Here is an 18599-nt window from a genome sequence, read left to right on the forward strand (position 1 = left end):
TTGTATTAAGGCTGATAGCCTGACGCTTCCATATTCGGTTCATGCCTAACATTGTGTTCTGCCCCGGCGTAATTCGCCGTTTGATTGGGACTGCATAGAGACTACAAAGACAGGAAATGCGTAGCTTCTCCGTAACCAGTGTTCTTTGAGCAGTCGTATGTGTAGTCACAAAGCCCATGGTCAGCTCTCAGAATGCGTTCTTTGCACTTATGGGGGTTTCTAGTGGCGATATGAAAGAACTGAACAAAAAGGGAGCTTTCTTTCCCTTGGAAAAGAGGAGGGCAACAAAGATGGTGAGGGGTTCGGAGACCAAGACATATGAGGAAAGGTTGGAGAAACTTGGTCTGTTTAGCCTGGAGAGGAGACGACTGAGAGGGGATCTGATAAGCATCTTCAAGTATTTAAAAGACTGCTATGTAGAGCAGTGGTCCGCATCCTTTCTAAGGCTGCGGACCTTTGGGGGGGGGAGGGCGATCAGGCGGTCGCGCATGCTGCACATGCGGAAACACACATGCGCAGCAGGCCCATGCATGCACATCTGCACAATGCGCGGCCATAAACACGCACGCATGGCAATTGTGCACATGCGTGGCTGGTCCGCGCATGCACGTTTGCACCGTGTGCGCCTGTAAATGTGCATGCGCGGACCTGCCGAGCATGCACGCATGTGCGAAACTGCTGCGCATGCAGTCTGTTGCCATGCATGGCGCAAACTCACATGTGCGGGCCGGCCACGCATGCATGTTTGTGCTGGCGGCCCTGCTTCCCTCTCCCCCCCTCCCACAAAAAGAAGCTTGCTGAGCCGCAAGCTAATCGGCCGCTTTGGTGGCCGATTTGCTTGCGGCCTGGGAAGTTTCTCACTGCGGGCGGGGGGGTGAGGGAGCCTCGGCCCGGTGGTTGGGGACCACTGATGTAGAGGATGGAGCAGTGTTGTTCTCTCACAAAGCCAACCATCTGAGTCCTTGTTTAGCCCAACTGTGTCACACAGAGAGCACGGTGGGGACAGAGGATTGGTAGAACAGTAATACAAAGTAACACTAATGCAGCGAAATCTGCCCTTCCCACCAGCTTCACCGACTGAGGGGGATCTGATAACCATCTTCAAGTATTTAGAAGGCTGCCATGTAAAGGATGGAGCAGAGGTGTTCTCTCTTGCCCAGGAGGGACGGACCAGAACCAATGAGAAGAAATTAATTCAAAAGAAATTCTATCTAAACATCCGGAAGGAGTTCCTGACAGGGTGGTTTCTCAGTGGAACAGGCTTCCTCGGGAGGTGGTGGGTTCTCCATCTTTGGAGATAGTTAAACCGAGTCTGAATAGCCATCTGACGGAGAGGCTGGTTCTGTGAAGGCTCAAGAGGGTGGCGGGTGGCAGGTGACAGTGGATGAGTGATAGGGTTGTGAGTGTCCTGAATAGTGCAGGGGGTTGGACTAGGTGACCCAGGAGATCCCCTCCAACTCAATGATTCTATGAAGGTGTAGGGAGGATTCTCTGTTCTCCTAGGATAGGCTTTGTCAGCCAGGGTTTTGTGAAACCCTGGGGTTTCTTGATGGCTCTGGAAGGGCTTCCCAAATGGGTGGGGGCTTATTCATTTTTATATAGTTTTTAAAGGCGTTGAAAATGTATCATGTGAAAATGTACCATATATGGTCGCGTCAACTCACTCACCCACCCCTCCCAAAATGGCCAGTGAGGGGGATGGGAAGGGGAGGGGCCCTGGGTGGGTGTGTACATGGCTGTGCTTCCCAGCCATATTCTGCTCCACTTCTGGGGCTTCTTGGTCTGAAAAATCTTCAGAGGTTTCTCCACAGTAAAAGAGTCGAGAATGGCTGTCCCAAGATTTGGGTCTCAGCTCTTGGGCTACAGAACTAGGACTTTGTGCAAATGCTCTCTGTGCTCAGACAGGTGGCCCAAGCATGAAACTGCACCACTCAGAGGTTATTTTCACATAAGCAGTCTGGTTTTGGTGTTACTCCAAAGCAAAGATGACAAGAGTAACTGCTCAGAAACCACCTGTTCCACTTGTCCTGAGAAACAGGGGATGATGCAAACAGTCCACCTCGAAGTACTGTAAAACAACCTGTCACAACAGAGTAGAAATCTCTAGTGAATGAATTATTTGTTCAATGGGCAACACCCCCCCCCATGTCCCACTCGGTTACTTAATAAGGCAGTATTTTAATTAGTTGTTCATTAAGCTTTTGGTTGGTTACCATGGCAAGGCTGAATGGATCAAAATGCAAAAAAAATTGTCTACCTGTCTACATACACATACAATTTATATCAAAGATGAACAAGCAGGAACAGATTTTTTTTACTACTAATACAGCCCGTGCTAGAGTAGGAAAGCCAGAAAGTTTGCAGCTCTACCAGAGACTTGGCTGTAAGGCAAACAGGAGAAATGTGTGCTGTTTCTTCACCAGATATTCAAATTACACTTTCAAACATCTTGCATCCATAAGAGTAAGAAGGGAGTGGAGGGTGGGGAGAGGAAAGGAGAAGCCTGAATTACTTGGGTGAAATCTGGTTCCAGTGCTATATTCTATACCAGCCTTTCTCAACTATTTTTTTTTACCATTGAGAAACCCCTAAAAGATTTTTCAGGCTTCAAGGAACCCCAGAAGTGGGTCGATTGTGCAGAATATGAGCAAGAAGCATCGTTGTGGACACACCCCTTTCCTTCCTACCCCCTCCAGGCCCAACATTGGCCATTGGGGGGGGGGAGCAGGTCAACATGACCATATATGGTCATATCACCTGATAAATGTTTAGCAAATTTAAAAAATATATACAAAATTAATCAACTCTCACCCATTTGGGAAATCTTTGCAGGGCTCTCAAGAGACCCCTGGTTGAGAAGGCCTGTTCTATGCATTTCCCAAATTAGCGCATGTGCTATAGCACACATCGGTGGTAATCTAGTACTAGCCCACCAGGCTGCGCATATTTTGCCATTAGTGTTCTGTCCGGCAGCTCCAGGTACATGAGTAAGTACTGCCTAGTGCCTCTGTATGCAATGCTTCTAAACATTGGACTAGCCTCTTGTGGCACAGAGTGGTAAGGCAGCAGACATGCAGTCTGAAAGCTCTGCCCATGAGGCTGGGAGTTCAATCCCAGCAGTCGGCTCAAGGTTGACTCAGCCTTCCATCCTTCTGAGGTCGGTAAAATGACTACCCAGCTTGCTGGGGGGTAAACGGTAATGACTGGGGAAGGCACTGGCAAACCACCCCGTATTGAGTCTGCCATGAAAATGCTAGGGGCGTCACCCCAAGGGTCAGACATGACCCGGTGCTTGAACAGGGGATACCTTTACCTTTTTTAGTGTATTCAGTGAGAATGTGCAGGTTAGGATCCTTAACTCCCGTTTAACTCCTTTTCTTTCAGAGAAATCTGATTTATTTTTCTCCTTTGGCAAGACGGCCCTTTGAGCAGTCAAAATAGCTGTTAGGATAATTAAGGCACAATGTGTCCTCCGGAAACAAGTTGATGGGGGAAGATGCTTCTGTCCAGATGCATCCAGATGTTTAAAGCATCGGCATTTAAATGTCCTGTGAAGAGATGTTCCAGTTTTGTGCTGGAATGTGCGTTTCGTTTTTGGCAAGCAGGACGTCAGTCGCTAACAGGATGTAACAGGATGTGTGGTGTGTGTGGGAGAGGGAGAAAAAGAGCAAGGAACCAGGTCTCTGAAGAGTCTGAGGTCTTTGAACTCCACATTTGTAGCTTGGAAACCTTGTGCTGACGACTGAGTTAACCAAAAGATGAAAATGGATTTTTCTGTAGTAAGAAGCTTATTTTCATGGCGCTGAGGGCTGGAAAGTCTGGCATGGAGCCTTTTGCAGAGGAGGAAAATCCCAGGGCTTCGAATTATTGAACGATTGCAGAACTTTCCCTATGTGCATATGCACATGTGCATATGTGCATATGCACATAGACCCAGCAGGTTACGGTAGGATGTGAAGGGCGGCTACATCATAACGGCTACCGTTTATTTGCGGCCAAGTTGGTCACATTTACAATTAGCTGCAAAATAACAGCAGTAATAAGTTTGAAACGTGTTTGATACGGTACAAAGTCCCATGAAAAAATAGGAATTATCCAGGCCATTCAACATCCAGTGGAGGATTCTTTCATTTCTTCTAATAGTTATCCAAATAATAGTAAATATTCTTAATCATCCAAAATAATTACACACAATCAAAACGGGTTCCCCCGTTTTCTTTATCTTTGCCAGAGATTGTGGCCCTGTTTAAACAATAATAATATAACAAATCTATTTGTAACAACCTTCTACTAAATTCCAATCTTGTGTGAGGGTGAAAGTATAATTAAAATATAATTAAGGTATGTTAGAAGAATAATGGCTGTACACAAGATTGGGATTTAAGGAAAATGGGGGAGAGTTTACCCGGGAACCCGTTTTGATTGTGTGTAATTATTTTGGATGATTAAGAATATTTACTATTATTTGGATAGCTAGAAGACGAAATTAAAGAATTCTTCATTGGAGTTTGAATAGCCTGGATAATTCCTATTTTTTTCATGGGACTGTGATATCGCAAGGAACTGACGGTTCAATAGGAGTTTATGATACAGTAAAAAGACAACAGTTTATGTAAGGGTGGCCATACTGTAGCTCTCCAGAGGTCCATGGACTACAATTGCCAGCAGCAAGGGCTCATGGGGATTGTAGTCCATGGACCTCTGGAGAGCCACAGCATGGCCACCCCTGGTTTATACTAAAGACAGCCACTGCTGGCATCGTGTTTGCAGTGTTGGGCTGGGAGACTCCAGGTTCGAATCCTCACTCTGCCATGGAGGCTTCCAGCGTGACCTTGGGCCACTCGCATCCTCTGAAGGGTTGATTTGCATTATTTAATTGGGTGAACTTGACTTCTGGGGCCAACCTTGGATTGGGTCACCACAGCAAATTGCAGCGGGTCGGTTTTAGTTTTTAAAATAACCAGGTGGGTCATAAAATATCAGGGAACTTTGTCTAAAATATTCCCAACACTGGTATCTTGCCAGTGCTCTGGGTGGGTTGTGCTTTGGCATTAAGCAGGGTGGGGGGGGGGGAGGAGAGAAATCCCTCTGCAGCCCCAGGGCGGCACCTCAGAAACAGGGTAAGATGACCCTATAGGGTTGGCTTGAGAAATAGGAGGAAACTTGTGGATGGAACCAGGAGTGGGCAGAATTTCGGGCAGGGATGGCTTCAGTGGAGAATAATGCCTCTGAATTCACCCTCTGAAGCATCCATTTTCTCCAGGAGAATTGGTGATCAGACCAGGAGGCCTCCAGGTTTCACCTTGTGTTTAGCACCCATAACGCCTAGGATTGACAGCTCTGGGTTGGGAAATACCTGGAGACTTCTCGGGTGGAGCCAGGAGTGGGCGGAAATTGGGGCAGGGGGGACCTCGGTGGAGTATAATGCTACGGAGTCCACCCTTCCCCAATAGCCCTTTTCTCCAGGGGAACTGATCTCTGTGGACTGGAGATGAGTTGTAATTCCAGGGGATCCCCAGGCCCCACCTGGAGACTGGCATCACTGAGTCCACCCTCCCAAGCCACCCTGTTCTCCAGGGGACCTGATCTCGGTCATCAGGAGAAGAGCTCTGATTCCAGGGGATCCCCAGGTCCCACCTGGAGACTGGCACCGCTAAGCTCACCCACCAAAGCAGCCTTTTTCTCTTTTCTTCTCTTAGTAGTCTGGAGACGAGCGGCAATTCCAGGTTTCCCCTGGAGGCTGGCATCCCTACGTACCCTGGCAGTCATGCCCTTGTAGCCAAGGCTGTGCAGAACCTTCTCCCTCCTCGTCCCACCCTCGGCTTCTGCGCCTTTCCCCAGACAGGCTCCCCCCTCGCCCAGAGGAGGCCCTGTGGGGACTGGGGAGGGGCGCTTGCTAGCCCCTCGCGTGCGCCCCAGTGGCGCGCGCCCTCCGCCGAGGCGTCCGCGGGCGCGCTCATTCCGCAGAGCCGGCGCCATCCAGTCCGGGCTTTCCGTGGCTCCGGCGCTTGGAGCGCTTGGGGGGCGCGGGGAGGCTCTCGTGGGCCGATGGCAGGCGCGGAACACGCGTGGCCGGCGCGGGGCTGGGCTGGGTGGCGCGGACCTCCGGCGCCGAGGCGGCGGCGGCAGCAGCAGCACCAGCAGCAGCAGCGGCGGGAACCGCCACCACCTCCGCCGCCCCCCACGCGGCTCCCTCGTGGGCGGCCCCTCGGCCCCCGGGAGACAATACGGCCGCTGCGCCCGGCGGGCTGCATGGGGGGCCCGCCCCGCTGAGGAGGCCTCGCCCGCCATGTACCTCGTGGGCAGCCCGCCCGAGCGCGGCGTGGCCGCGCGGAGGACCGTCTACCGCATCTCGGTCACCCTGGTGAAGAGGGAGGCGCTCGGCCCGCACGGCGACGGAGACGGCGACGACGACGAGGAGGGGGAAGAAGACGGCGAGGCAGCGGCGGCGGCGGCGGCTTTGGGCGCTCCTGGGCAGGCGGTGCGCAGCTGGCGCGCCCTCAGCGCCGGGCACCTGGAGCTGGGCCGCCTCAAGGCATGGCGACGCCCCGCGCTGGGCTGCCGGGGGCCGCCGACGGCTGCCGGAGAAGCCCGAGGAGGGGGAGGCGGCGAGGCGTTGCTCCGGCCGGCCCGGCAGCCGCCCCCCTTGCGCCGCTGCTGCAGCTTCAGGCACGGGAGCGGCGGCGGCGGTGGCGAGGTGGTGCGGGCGCGCGCCCTGGCCCGGGCCAAGCGGCACGCCAGTTCGGGCTGCCTGGCGCTGTCCGCCGGCGCCGCCGAGAGCCGCAGGAGCGACCGCCCGTGCGCCGCCCAGGAGCAGCACCGCCTCCCCCGGTCGCCCTCGGGCAGGTGCCCGCCGCCTGGCGCCCGCAGCATCGCCGAGTCCCCGAGCAGAGGTGCCTCCCGGGGGTGGGAAGAGGGGAAGGGAGAGGGGGCTGGTTGGCGGCTGCCTTGGTTTCCTCCCGCCCGGGGCATTGGCAAGGGGGGAGCGGCCCTCCCTCTTTTGGAGCCCCGCACGGCCGGGCGCCGCTTTCTAGGCAAGGAGGAGGAGAGGCCCTCCTGGCGTTTGGAAAAACCGTATGTCTGTATGTAGGTTACTAGGTCAGCGACTCCTGCGCCTGCAGCCCCTTTGTGCACGCGAGGTGTGGGATCCCGCTCTCCTCGCTTCCTGGGCCTGGCATCCAGGCAGAGTTCTGAGAAGCACTCACCCCCCCACCCCTTTTTTTGCTTTTTAAAAGACGGGTGGGGGGTAAACGCTACGTACCTTGCAAGCAATTTTACAAGCTGCTGGGTGTCTTTTTTAAAAATCGGTGTGCCAGCAGTGTGTTTGATGATGGGAGATTACATCCTGGAAGCTTGGTTGGTCTTTTAAGGCAGGGGTAGTCAACCTGTGGTCCTCCAGATGTCCATGGACTACAATTCCCATAAGCCGCTGCCAGCAAAAGCCATGCTTTTGCTGGCAGCGGCTTATGGGAATTGTAGTCCATGGACATCTGGAGGACCACAGGTTGACTACCCCTGTTTTAAGGTGCTCCTGGACTCGGAGGAATGGCTCTTTCCCCCATCGGACTCCTAAATCTGACCCCCAAAGGGTGGGCTATATAAAAATATATATTATTAATAATAATGATGATGCCTATAGGCTGATAGTACTGTTAGGGCAGAAGTGGCAGTTCCAGATCAGGGAGATACCAACCGAGTGGCACACCATGATTGTCCTGTATGGTTTTGGAAATTGTATGCACCCATCAGAGGTGCATCCATTCTCCCTTAGCTTCTCAAGGGTTACACCTGGTCACTAAGAACTCTTTTTGTGTGTGTGAGGAAAGGCAGATTATAATCTTTATATTTGGGGTGCCGGGTTTGGTAGATTTGAATTAAAAAATCTGGAGGGGACTACATTTCAGAACCTGGGTTCATGGAGGGCCTTACATGCTAGGGAAGATGGACAGTCCGGTATATTGGGTTGGGAGGGTGCTGTCTTATTGCAGCCGATCTAAGGCGAACCCCTAGGGCAGGGGCGGCCAAACTGGCTCTCCAGAAGTCCATGGACTACAATTCCCATGAGCCCCTGCCAGTGAATGCAAATTGTAGTCCATGGACTTCTGGAGAACCACAGTTTGGCCACCCCTGCCCTAGGGTTTGCGGGACAAGAGGCGTACAGAGTTGGTTTGCAGCTGTCAGCCTCTGAGTCTCAGCTCTGGACTTTCTTAGTGCTTTCCTCTCTGAATACTATCCAGGACCACCACCCCACTTTGCTTGCAAGGTCTGATGAAATCAGGCAAGCCTTAGGCGATCCATGTCAGGGCGCTCTGTATGTTGGTGTTTTTTTAAAATGTTATATAGTAAATGGGTCTGTGGTCACAGCAGCTCCCCAAAACCTGAAAGCAGCATTTCCTCTTCGGAGTGAGTTGCTAGGGCCTTTTACTTGGGCAGCTGTTCAACAGGGAAAGTCTTACTTCTAATGTTTCCAAAAGTTACATCACGTCTCTCTCTTGGCTTGAAGCAGTTCACAGTAGAATGGGTCAGTCAAGTTCTGAATCACGGTTAAGAGCAGCATCAGCTTTTAACAAAACAGAAGAAACAGGCAGCTACCCAAAAGCGTCAGCTGGAGGCTCGCTTAAAACAAAGTTTGGGGTCTGTGTGCTTTGCACTTCCGTGAGGAAACTAGATCCCACGCTCAAACATGTTGCAGGTCTCATGGAGGGCTCTTAAAGGAGATGGTGGGCTGACATTATATAGGGGGGATGTTTTAATCAATGAAAAATAATAACTTAGAGAGGAATCCTGAGAAGTGGCCTTAGAAAGAAATTTCAGAAGGAAGTACCCGGTTCTTCAGTGGGTCTTGTTCCCAGGGAAGTGCCTTTAGGTTTGCAGACTTACTCATTGCTGGAGGCTAATTTAGTGGCTATGTAATATGCCTTTTGCTTGTTCTGCTTGTTCTCTCCATCTCATCCCTGGACAGTCGGTAATCTGGGGTGGTTTGTTATCGCTGGCCAATTGGATAGTGGGGATCTGACCCAGGCTTTCGCACCTTGGCTACAGCCCCCCGGATCCCTCAGTTTTGTTGTGACATTTGTTGCAGGTCTGCTGATTATGATGTCTTGTCCTCTTCATCTCTGCACTGTTGAGCGAATGCACACATGGCCTTTTTGGAAGAGGGCCCTCGGATGTAATGGTCACAGTGCACTGTGGAATTTCTCTTTTCTACACACCTTTAACATCTAGTGTGGTTTAGTGGTTAGAGCAGGCTTTCTCAACCAGGGTTTTGTGAAACCCTGGGGCTTCTTGACGGCCTGGAGGAATTTTCCAAATGGGTGGGAGTTAATTAATTTTTTAGATTTTATCGCGTAATATGACCATATATGGTCATGTTGATTTCCTCCCTCCCCCATGGCCAGTGATGGGCCTGGAGAAGGTGGGAAGGGGAGGGGCCTTGGGTGGGCGTGTCCACAGCTCTGCTTTCCAACCATATTCTGCATGATCACCCCACTTTTAGGGTTTCTTAAAGCCTGGAGAATGTTTCTGGAGGTTTCTCAGTGGTAAAAAGGCTGAGAATTTGCTGGGTTAGAGTGTCAGACTAGCTTTTAGGGGGATTAGGTTCGAATTTCCACTCTTTCTGGTGACTTCGGGCCATCCTCTCATATACACAGCTTCAAAGTGTAGTCGTGGGATGAAATAGAGAAGAGGAGAACTGTATTGTAAGTTGCCTTGGGCCCCAGTTGAAGCGAAAGGTGTAGTTTAAGTGAAGTAAATTAAATACCGTATATTAAATACACGTATAATGCCTGTCTACGTTATTATCATCACTGAGTATCACTTCTGTGAAACCGAGAGACTCTGGTTCTTGTGTTTGGCCTGTTACAGGTCAAAAGGCAGAAATGTGTAAAACGTTACAGGGCATTGTGATGGCATTACAGGAATACCCCAGGCAAGCCTGATCCCATAGGATCTCGGAAGCGAACCCTGGCTAGTATTTGGATGGGAGACCGCCAAGGATTTGGGGGGTACGTCCTCCAAGGAATACTGGGGCCATGGCATGGGGGCAGGCCATGGCCCACCACCTCTGAATGTCTCTGAATGTCCTGCCTGCCGGACAATCCTCAGATCTCCTGGCTACACCATACACGTGCCATAGAATGAATGAATGAATGAATGAATGAATGAATGAATGAATAAATAAATAAATAAATAAATAAATAAATAAATACAGGCTGCTGTTAGAGGCAAATGTGGGCAAACATTGGAAAGGTACAGTCAAAATAAAGTTTTATTGTGTTTAGATGTTTAGACCTTCCTTTTCTCCCCAGTGGGAACCCAAAGCACCTTACAACCGTGCTCTCCCCTCCTTCATTGTATCCTCACAACCATCACCCTGTGAGATAGGTTGGTCTGAGAGAGAGAGTGATTGGCCCAGCAACAAGCTTCCATGGCAGAATAGAGGTTTAGAGTGGATTTCCGCGTCCCAGACCAAAACCGTCCGGGGGTCCCTAATCTTTTTTTGAGGATGTAGGTACCTTTGGAAACCTAACAGTACGAGGGGGGTGGGAACCGGGTAGGCATAATAACCCCCAATTTAGCAAGGAAAACTTTACAGTTTGGAGAAAAATTTGCTTGCAATGTCATAAGCGGTTAAAGCGCAAACAAGAACTGGCATATTCCTTGTTTCTAAAAAGTGCTTCATTGTGCCTACAGAATTACCATTAGGCATGGGGGATAATGGCAAACCAAAGGGTCATGTACAACGGGAACGTGAATTCGATAATGAATGTTCCTTAAAAACTGGATGCAAATTTTTCCCCAAATAGTAAAGTTGGACTTTTCCCCCCTTGCTAAGTTGTGGGTTATTGTGCCTACCTGGTTCTCCCCCCCCCATTGTTACATTTCCTTTGCATGGTGTTTGTTGACTTTAGGAAATCTGACAGTGTGATGGATACTACAATATGGCTGCAGCAGGAGGCGGAGCCAGTAACAACATTTCAAGGAGAGGTTATATCCAACTCTAATAGCAAGTATTAAATATTTCAGGGAGAACCTCTGTCTAACAGGATGTGTTTTAAAATGAACCTATTCTTAAAAAACATGTTTTCTGGTGTGTACACACAGCTAACCTTCATTCACGCAAGGAAGAGGCTGGCGCTGTGGTGCCACCTGATGCCAAAGGAGCTTTTAAAAAATTTAAAAGTCTGCACAGTCAGTCAGGTGCCTTGCTGGGCAAAAAGTCCAACCTAGCCCTGTATACTCTCTGAAAACACCTGGTAGATTCCAGGAAGGGGATCGGCAAGTGTCATTGGGCCCATGGATGCAAATTTGGAAACCCCTGCTCTGGGGGAGAGAGGCGGTTTAAAACTTGAACGGCAGCAACAACAATTACACCACTTGACTTCAGCAGGGGAGACATGGGTAAAAAGGTTTGCTTAATTACAAGGCGCTCATAATGTCCTCCTTGAGCTAGTCTGCTTTTGCATATTCTATTTGTCAGCCTTTCACATTGCCACTCTGTTGAATTTGCTGTGTGAATGAGACTTCATTCACAGCGACTTGCCTCCCCTCTCGCCAAGTCACTATGAAAAAGCTTAGCAAGAGCCCCATAACTAGGTTGTGAGCCCTTTCGGGACAGAGGCACAGCAGTGTGTTGTTGCTGCAGGATCTTTGTATTTTAGGCCTGGGGTAGTCAACCTGTGTTCCTCCAGATGTTCATGGACTACAATCCCCATGACCCAGGGGCTCATGGGAATTGTAGTCCATGAACATCTGGAGGAACACAGGTTGACTACGCCTGTTTTAGGCCATAAATAAATGGAACTGTCATCCGGTGAACTTGCCGCTTCCCCCCTTGCGGCGCTGCCTTAATAATCATTTGCACTTTGCCCATGTTGACAGTTTGTTTGCAGAATGAGTGGATTTTAGGACTATTAATTGCGGGTCTGTTATGCTGAACTACGATTGACCCTATTTAACCCCAGATAAAACCTGTTAACATAGGCATGTTTAGAATGAGTGTGGCTCCGTTCATATAGAAAAGTGGTGGAGGAAAGATCTGTCTTTCTCCTAGACAGCTTGGTGTAGTGGTTAGAAGCGGCGGCTTCTAATCTTGTGAGCCGGGTTTGATTCCCCACTCCTTCTCCACATGCCGCCAGGAGGGTGACCCTGTCACAGCACCGATAAAGCTGTCCTGACCGAGCAGTCCTGTCAGAGCTCTCTCAGCCTCACCAACCTCACAGGGTATCTATTGTGGGGAGAGGAAGGGGAGGTGATTGTAAGCTGCTTTGAGACTCCTTCAGGTAGAGAAAAGTGGCATATAAGGACTAACTCTTCTTCTTCTTCTTCTGTTCTGGCCAAGCAGTAGTTTCAGGGAGAGGAAGAGGAGGTGATTGTAAGCCACTTTGAGACTCCTTCAGGTAGAGAAAAGTGGCATATAAGAACCAACTATTCTTCTTCATTACTATCAGGGCTCTCTCTGCTTTACTTACCTCACAGGGTGTCTGTTGTGGGGAGAGGAAAGGGAAGGCAAATGTAAGATGCTTTGTAACTCCTTCAGGTAGAGAAAAGCGGCATATAAGAACCGACTCCTCCTCCTCCTGTTATTTAACCATCTTGATTATGGGAAGTAGGAATTTGGAATGTCAGTTTTCTCTTATCGTGGATATCAAGAGCTTGTACTCCAGAGTCCAGGAGGAGGGCAACTGCATGCTGTTCCAGCTGAATGTAAAGTGTATCTTTGCTTTGGAACAATAAACAAACAGTTTATTAATGTGGTACTAGACCAGAAATCAGATGGCAGTAGAGATGAAAATAGATACACAGGAAGTTAGAATGTCCGTAGTTCTTTGCTTTGGTATTTTCTTGCATTAGATTTCCTTGTGGACAGAAGCCTTGGAGTCTTATACCTGGCATATGACTTGTTTTGGAATTTTAATCTGGGGATCACTTGGGCTGTGAGGAATCCAGACTGTTTTCTTAAAGGAGATTTTAAAAAAGCCGTTAACTCTGGTGGCATTTTTGTTGCTAATTCCACAAACGGCATGTTAAATTTTTTTTGCTGTTGATGAAATCACTTCATTTCAAGGCCTGCAGCACTTTCCCCTGCCTTGTGGTGATTGATGTTTTGACTGATACTTTCAGAGGGTAGTTTCAGAGAGTAGCTTTGTTGGTCTGCTGTAAAACAGACCCTAGTCCAGGAACATCTCAGAGACCAACAAGAGTTTCAGGGTAGACACTTTTCAGGGGTCAAAGCTCCTTTCATCAGATTGTCTTGGGTCTGGTGAAGGGACTTGTCTTGGGTCTGGTGAAGGGATAGTAGAGCAACTAGATTGGAGTCCAGTAGCACATTAGAGACCCACAATTTCATCTTTGTGGCTTCTGTGCAGCCCCACACAGGACAGCATGATTGCAGCCCAGAAGCTTCTGGGCTTTTGAGTGCTCCTCTTCCGGGTCTACAGAGGTTCCTTTTCCTGTTGCAAGAGGTCATGTAACGGAGGCAGGGCAAGCACTCCTTCCCTCAGTTCTCTTCTTGCTGCTGTGAGGCGAGGACTTGCTTCTAAGCTGCTGCTCCATTGGGCCTCAAAATTAATAGAAAGAGGTTTTTTTTCCATGGATAACAGTGAAAGTTGGTTTGAGAAAATCAGTAGGAGGGCTCTTTTAAGAAGTGCAGGAAGCCCCAAATAGCCCCAAATGAAAACCATTCCTTATGCCTCCTATGTCTCCTACCCAGCTTGTAACACCTTACTGCTAAAGCTCGTGAAAGGAGTGGGGGAAGTCTTAAAGGTGCTGTCATGCCCACAGCACTGGCTCTGGTGCCAAGGGGTGCTCTCCTGGAGGCGCCAGGAAACCTGGAATCAGGGATCAGGGGCTGACTAATTCCCCGGATGATGAGCAGCCAGGCCAATACCCAGCCGTATGTGCCGGTTTATATCAAACCCTGGGACAGGACACCCTGTAGCCCTGAGGACTCGCCAGAGCAGCAGTAATGATGCCACCCATGAGCTCAAGACATTTGCCAGAGCAGCAGTGAGGGTGGCGTTAGTCCACCTTGACAGCTGTCAGGAGATCAGCATGACTGTCATGCTGTAAAGATAGATGGGATCCAGCTGCAACTCCTTTCTCTGATGAGGACTAAAGCCAGCTGCAAGTCCTCTGGCTGAGGGCTGCTCTACCCTGCTCTGGTGTACTTTAGGAGGACCTTAAGGCAAGATCTTCAATGGGTGCAACATATGTTTACCTGCCCATCTCTCCAGATGATGCTGTATTCCTATTAGCTGTGGCAAAGCTCTGCCTGCCTGCCTGCCTGCCTGCCTTCCAGTTTCTTGACTTTGGCTTGAGTTCTGACTATGCTCCCGGTTCCAGACTTGTGGCTTCAGTTTCCAACTACTCTCCTGGCTCTAGACCCTTGGCTTGACTTCCAACTATGTTCCCGGCTTCCAATCCTGGTTTGACGTTTGCCTGTTTCTCTGGCTCAGCCCAGCTCGGCTTGACTTTACTCCCTGCCCCGCCAACTGTGCTATTCAGGTTCCATCTAAAAGCATGTGGTGCTCCATTTTGGGCTTGCAACATTGCCTAGGGTTTTACCAAGTGTGTAGCTCATTTGAGGTTAAGAGGTTGTGTAGCATACTCTTAGCTGGATGATTGGCTTTTCATTAATGTCTCCCCAGAAAAGTTGGTGATGAGGTTAAACTTCGCCCTGCACTCAAATGGTATTTTGGCTGCTATTTTTTGGCTTGGGGGGGGGGGAGATTTTGGGCATGAACTAGGACAAATCCCACTTCACTCCCATTCAAGCTATTGATTTTATTGGGGGCCTCTTTAGATTCTCAGAAAAGGAAAGCATACTTACTGTTCCTCAGGGCCAAGATGATACCAACCCTTGTTAAGAAGTTTCTGTCCAACAGATAACAGTCAGCCAAACATATACAGAGACTTCTAGGTTATATGGCTTCTACAACTGCACTAATCTCATACATTTACCTTAACAAGAGGCCATTGCAAAATTGGTTTATAATGAACTTCAGCAGCAGTTTGGGGGAAACTATATGTCCCAAGAGTCATTGTAAGGTCTCTCCTTTGGTGGTCCATATCAGAGAACCTCCTCAAGGACATCTTTATGGGGGTCCAGTTACATGACACCCAATTTTACACTGATGCTTCACTTACAGGTTGGGGTGCTCACTGTCAGGGATTAAAGAAGAAAGTCACTTGGACTAAGAAAGAATTCACCCTTCACATTAGCTTGTTAAAGCTGAGAGCCGTCAAACTTGCTCTTGTTTATTTTATGGAGATCATCAGAGGAATATATGTTCTGGTAGCAATGGACAACGTCACAGAAGAGTTCTAGCTGAACAAGCAGGAAGGCTGCCTGTGTAGAGAGGCAATGCTTATCTTGCAGTGGACAGGGTGCAGTTAACAGCTGTCCACATAGCAGGACTAAACAACACAGTATCAGACAACCTAAGCAGGGATACAAGTACAAGGCCATATCAGACTGCTATCTGGTCTCAGTCTTTGAAAAATGGGGAATACCCAAGGTATTTACCTCAGTAGACAACAAAAATACAGTCTATTATACTCTGGAGCAGCCAGGAGCATAGGTTCCATGGGGTATGTCTTCCAGTGGTGATGGTATGGCCATTTATTTATGTATCCCCCCCTAGAGACCCGCTCTTCCCCAGATGCAACCAGCTGGGTGAACTTGGGCTCACCACAGCACTGGTGAAGCTGTTCTGACTGAGCAGTAATATCACGGCTCTCTCAGCCTCACCCACCTCACAGGGTGTCTGTTGTGCGGAGATGAATGTAAGCCACGTTGAGACTCCTTCGGGTAGAGAAAAGTGGCATATACGAACCAACTCTTCAACTGCTACCATTCACAGGGAGATAAAAGCGTACTGGTCATCATGCTTTCTTCTAGCCCCCTTCTGGCTCAGAACGACATGATTCCCCATGCTGTAGAAACTAGCCAGAAAATGATACATTATATTACTCACAGACTCCTTGGTTAATTTTACAGTAAAGGGATTTTCGCACAGAGTTTAACAGATAACTGCCTCCTGCAAACCCACAGCAAGAAGGTTGTATAATAATAAATGAAAAAGGTTCATGCACGGAAGTAACAAGCATGGCCTGAATCCACAGTCCTGTATCTTGAGTAAATATTTTGATTACCTAATGGAATTGCAAGAAAGTGGTCTGGCAACTTCATTTATAAAAGTGCACCTGGCCGCCCTCTCAGCATTTCATGTCTAGTTGGTCTTCTCCATTCTGGAGTTCAAAAAGTTTCTTTAATGTCTTTTTAATAATGTACCCATATTATCCTCTGTTCCTCAGTGGAGTTTGTCCGTAGTAATTTTAAGAATGGTGTATAAACCCTTTGAATCCCTGGCCAGTGCTGTGTTGTCTTTTGTTTCTTATAAAAATGCCTTTTTGGTAGCAACTACTTCTAACAGAAAGGTAAACGAATTATGGACGACTGAAATTCCACCCAGACAAGGTAGTATTCAGACCCAGTGTAGATTTTCTTCTGAAAGTGGTATCACAGTTCCACCTTAACCAAATCATCACCCTTCCTGTATTCTTCCCATCCCTGAATGATCATCTGAAAGGACAGTACATACACTAAGTATACAAAAAGCACTCCTTTTTAATTTGAAAAGAATACAAGTTTTCAGAAGGAACAGAAATATATTCATATGTCTCAAAGGATCAAACAAAGGAAGAACTGCATCTCTGCAGTCATTCCTGTTGGTTGGTCTCTGCAGTCAGGACAGTGCATGATGAAGCTGAAGTCGCTTGCTCAGTGTCTCTGAAAGTTCACTCAGTGAGTGTTCAGGTATCTTCATCCGCATTCCATGCTGTATGCATAGTGGAGGACATCTGCAAGGCAATAACTTGGTCCACTCCCTCAACATTCATCAAGCAGTGGATGTGGACTTCAGAAATAAAGTTGCATTGAGAAAAGCAGTGCTACAAGTGATTTTCCATTGATAAGTACACACCTTCTTATGGTAGGTGAGCTTCCTATTCTCCCATGTGGGACTGTACAGAGGCCGCAAAGGTGAAAATGGGTTTGCTCTTACCTGTAACCATTGTTCATCAAGTGGCCTTCTGTGCAGGCACACATCCCTCCCTCTGTTCCCGGCTGTTGGCTGCCGAACAGGCAAGGACCTTCTCAAGCTGGCAAAGGGAATGTGGGGAAGAGGGTTCTCTCTACCCCTGTCAGGTGATCTTTTGGGTGGGAAAAGGAACCTCTATAGACAGAGGGAGGGGGTAGCACTCCAGAGCCCAGAAGCTTCTTCCGAAAAGCTTGGAAGTTTTTTTCTGCGGCCAGCCTGCAATCGTACTGTCCGATGTGTGCCTGCACAGAAGGCCATTCAATGAAGAACGGTTAGAGGTGAGTGCAGCCTCGTTGTTTTGGGGAGAAAAGCTTTCAGTGGTCAAAATTTTGACAGAGTGAAGTTTGACTTTCAAAAGCTTTAAACCTGAAAATCTTTGGTCTTTGCTATGCCACTGGTCTCAAATCTGTTTGACTGACATTGGTTTTCTAGTAAGCTCTGAGTGTTGTCTAGTCTCTGATATCACCATATTTTGCACAAGACTGACTGGACCATAATTAATTGCAAGAAGATGAATGTTGGAAGCTGCTCAGTTTCACAATCCAGTTGCTTCAATGACATTTTAATTTTTTTTCCAGATTCTTAGAACAGATACACAGGACTATATCAGGTGTTTAGAGTTGGAGTGTACAGGTAAAGGTAACGGTATCCCCTGTGCAAGCACCGGGTCATGTCTGACCCTTGGGGTGATGCCCTCTAGTGTTTCCTTGGCAGACTCAATACGAGGTGGTTTGCCAGTGCCTTCCCCAGTCATTACCATTTACCCCCCAGCAAGCTGGGTACTCATTTTACTGACCTCGGAAGGATGGAAGGCTGAGTCAACCTTGAGCCGGCTGCTGGGATCGAACTCCCAGTTTGGTGTAGTGGTTAGGAGTGTGGACCTCTAATCTGGCATGCCAGGTTCGATTCTGCGCTCCCCCACATGCAACCAGCTGGGTGACCTTGGGCTCGCCACGGCACTGATAAAACTGTTCTGACCGAGCAGTGATATCAGGGCTCTCTCAGCCTCACTCACCCCACAGGGTGTCTGTTGTGGGGAGAGGAGTGGGAAGGCGACTGTAAGCCGCTTTGAGCCTACTTCGGGTAGGGAAAAAGCGGCATATAAGAACCAACTCTTCTTTTTCTTCCCAGCCTCATGGGCAGAGCTTCAGACTGCATGTCTGCTGCTTTACCACTCTGCGCCACAAGAGGCTCGACAGAGTGGAGTGTAGGGAATGTAAATTGTTACATCAGAATTAGAGAGTTAGTATTATTGAAGAACTCCTGTACAGTTGGTGAGTGCATGATAAATCCTCATGCGTTTTAACCCCTTGGTTCCAGCCTGCAGAATACGTTCCATCAGACTTGGTGGCAGACTGATGAGAAAGCCGGAGTTACTGTGGGATGCTTGTGGGCAGGGTCAGTCTTTCCAGGAGCTTTCCCGTTTATTCACTAGTTACCTGCACGTGCTTGGCGGAGAAGCAGTTGTAGTTAGTATTCACTATGGCGCTTACATTG

At 48.8% G+C, this 18599-nt stretch overlaps 1 protein-coding gene across 5 annotated transcripts in view; it reads left to right on the forward strand.

Annotated features, from left to right (window-relative positions):
- Positions 1 to 18599, forward strand: part of AGAP1 (ArfGAP with GTPase domain, ankyrin repeat and PH domain 1) — a 380857-nt gene that overhangs the window by 34229 nt on the left and 328029 nt on the right. For 2 of the 5 annotated variants that reach the window (XM_077313621.1, XM_077313630.1), the window contains exon 1: positions 6157 to 6893. The exons of the other annotated variants lie outside the window; for them this stretch is intronic. In XM_077313621.1, coding sequence (XP_077169736.1) covers positions 6290 to 6893 — 604 coding nt within the window. In that variant the 5' untranslated portion in view covers positions 6157 to 6289. Of the gene's footprint in view, positions 1 to 6156; positions 6894 to 18599 lie in introns of those variants that run through there. 5 annotated transcript variants of the gene reach the window in all.

Source organism: Paroedura picta, chromosome 1 (assembly GCF_049243985.1).
Source record: "Paroedura picta isolate Pp20150507F chromosome 1, Ppicta_v3.0, whole genome shotgun sequence".
In the NCBI taxonomy this organism is placed as follows: domain Eukaryota; kingdom Metazoa; phylum Chordata; class Lepidosauria; order Squamata; family Gekkonidae; genus Paroedura; species Paroedura picta.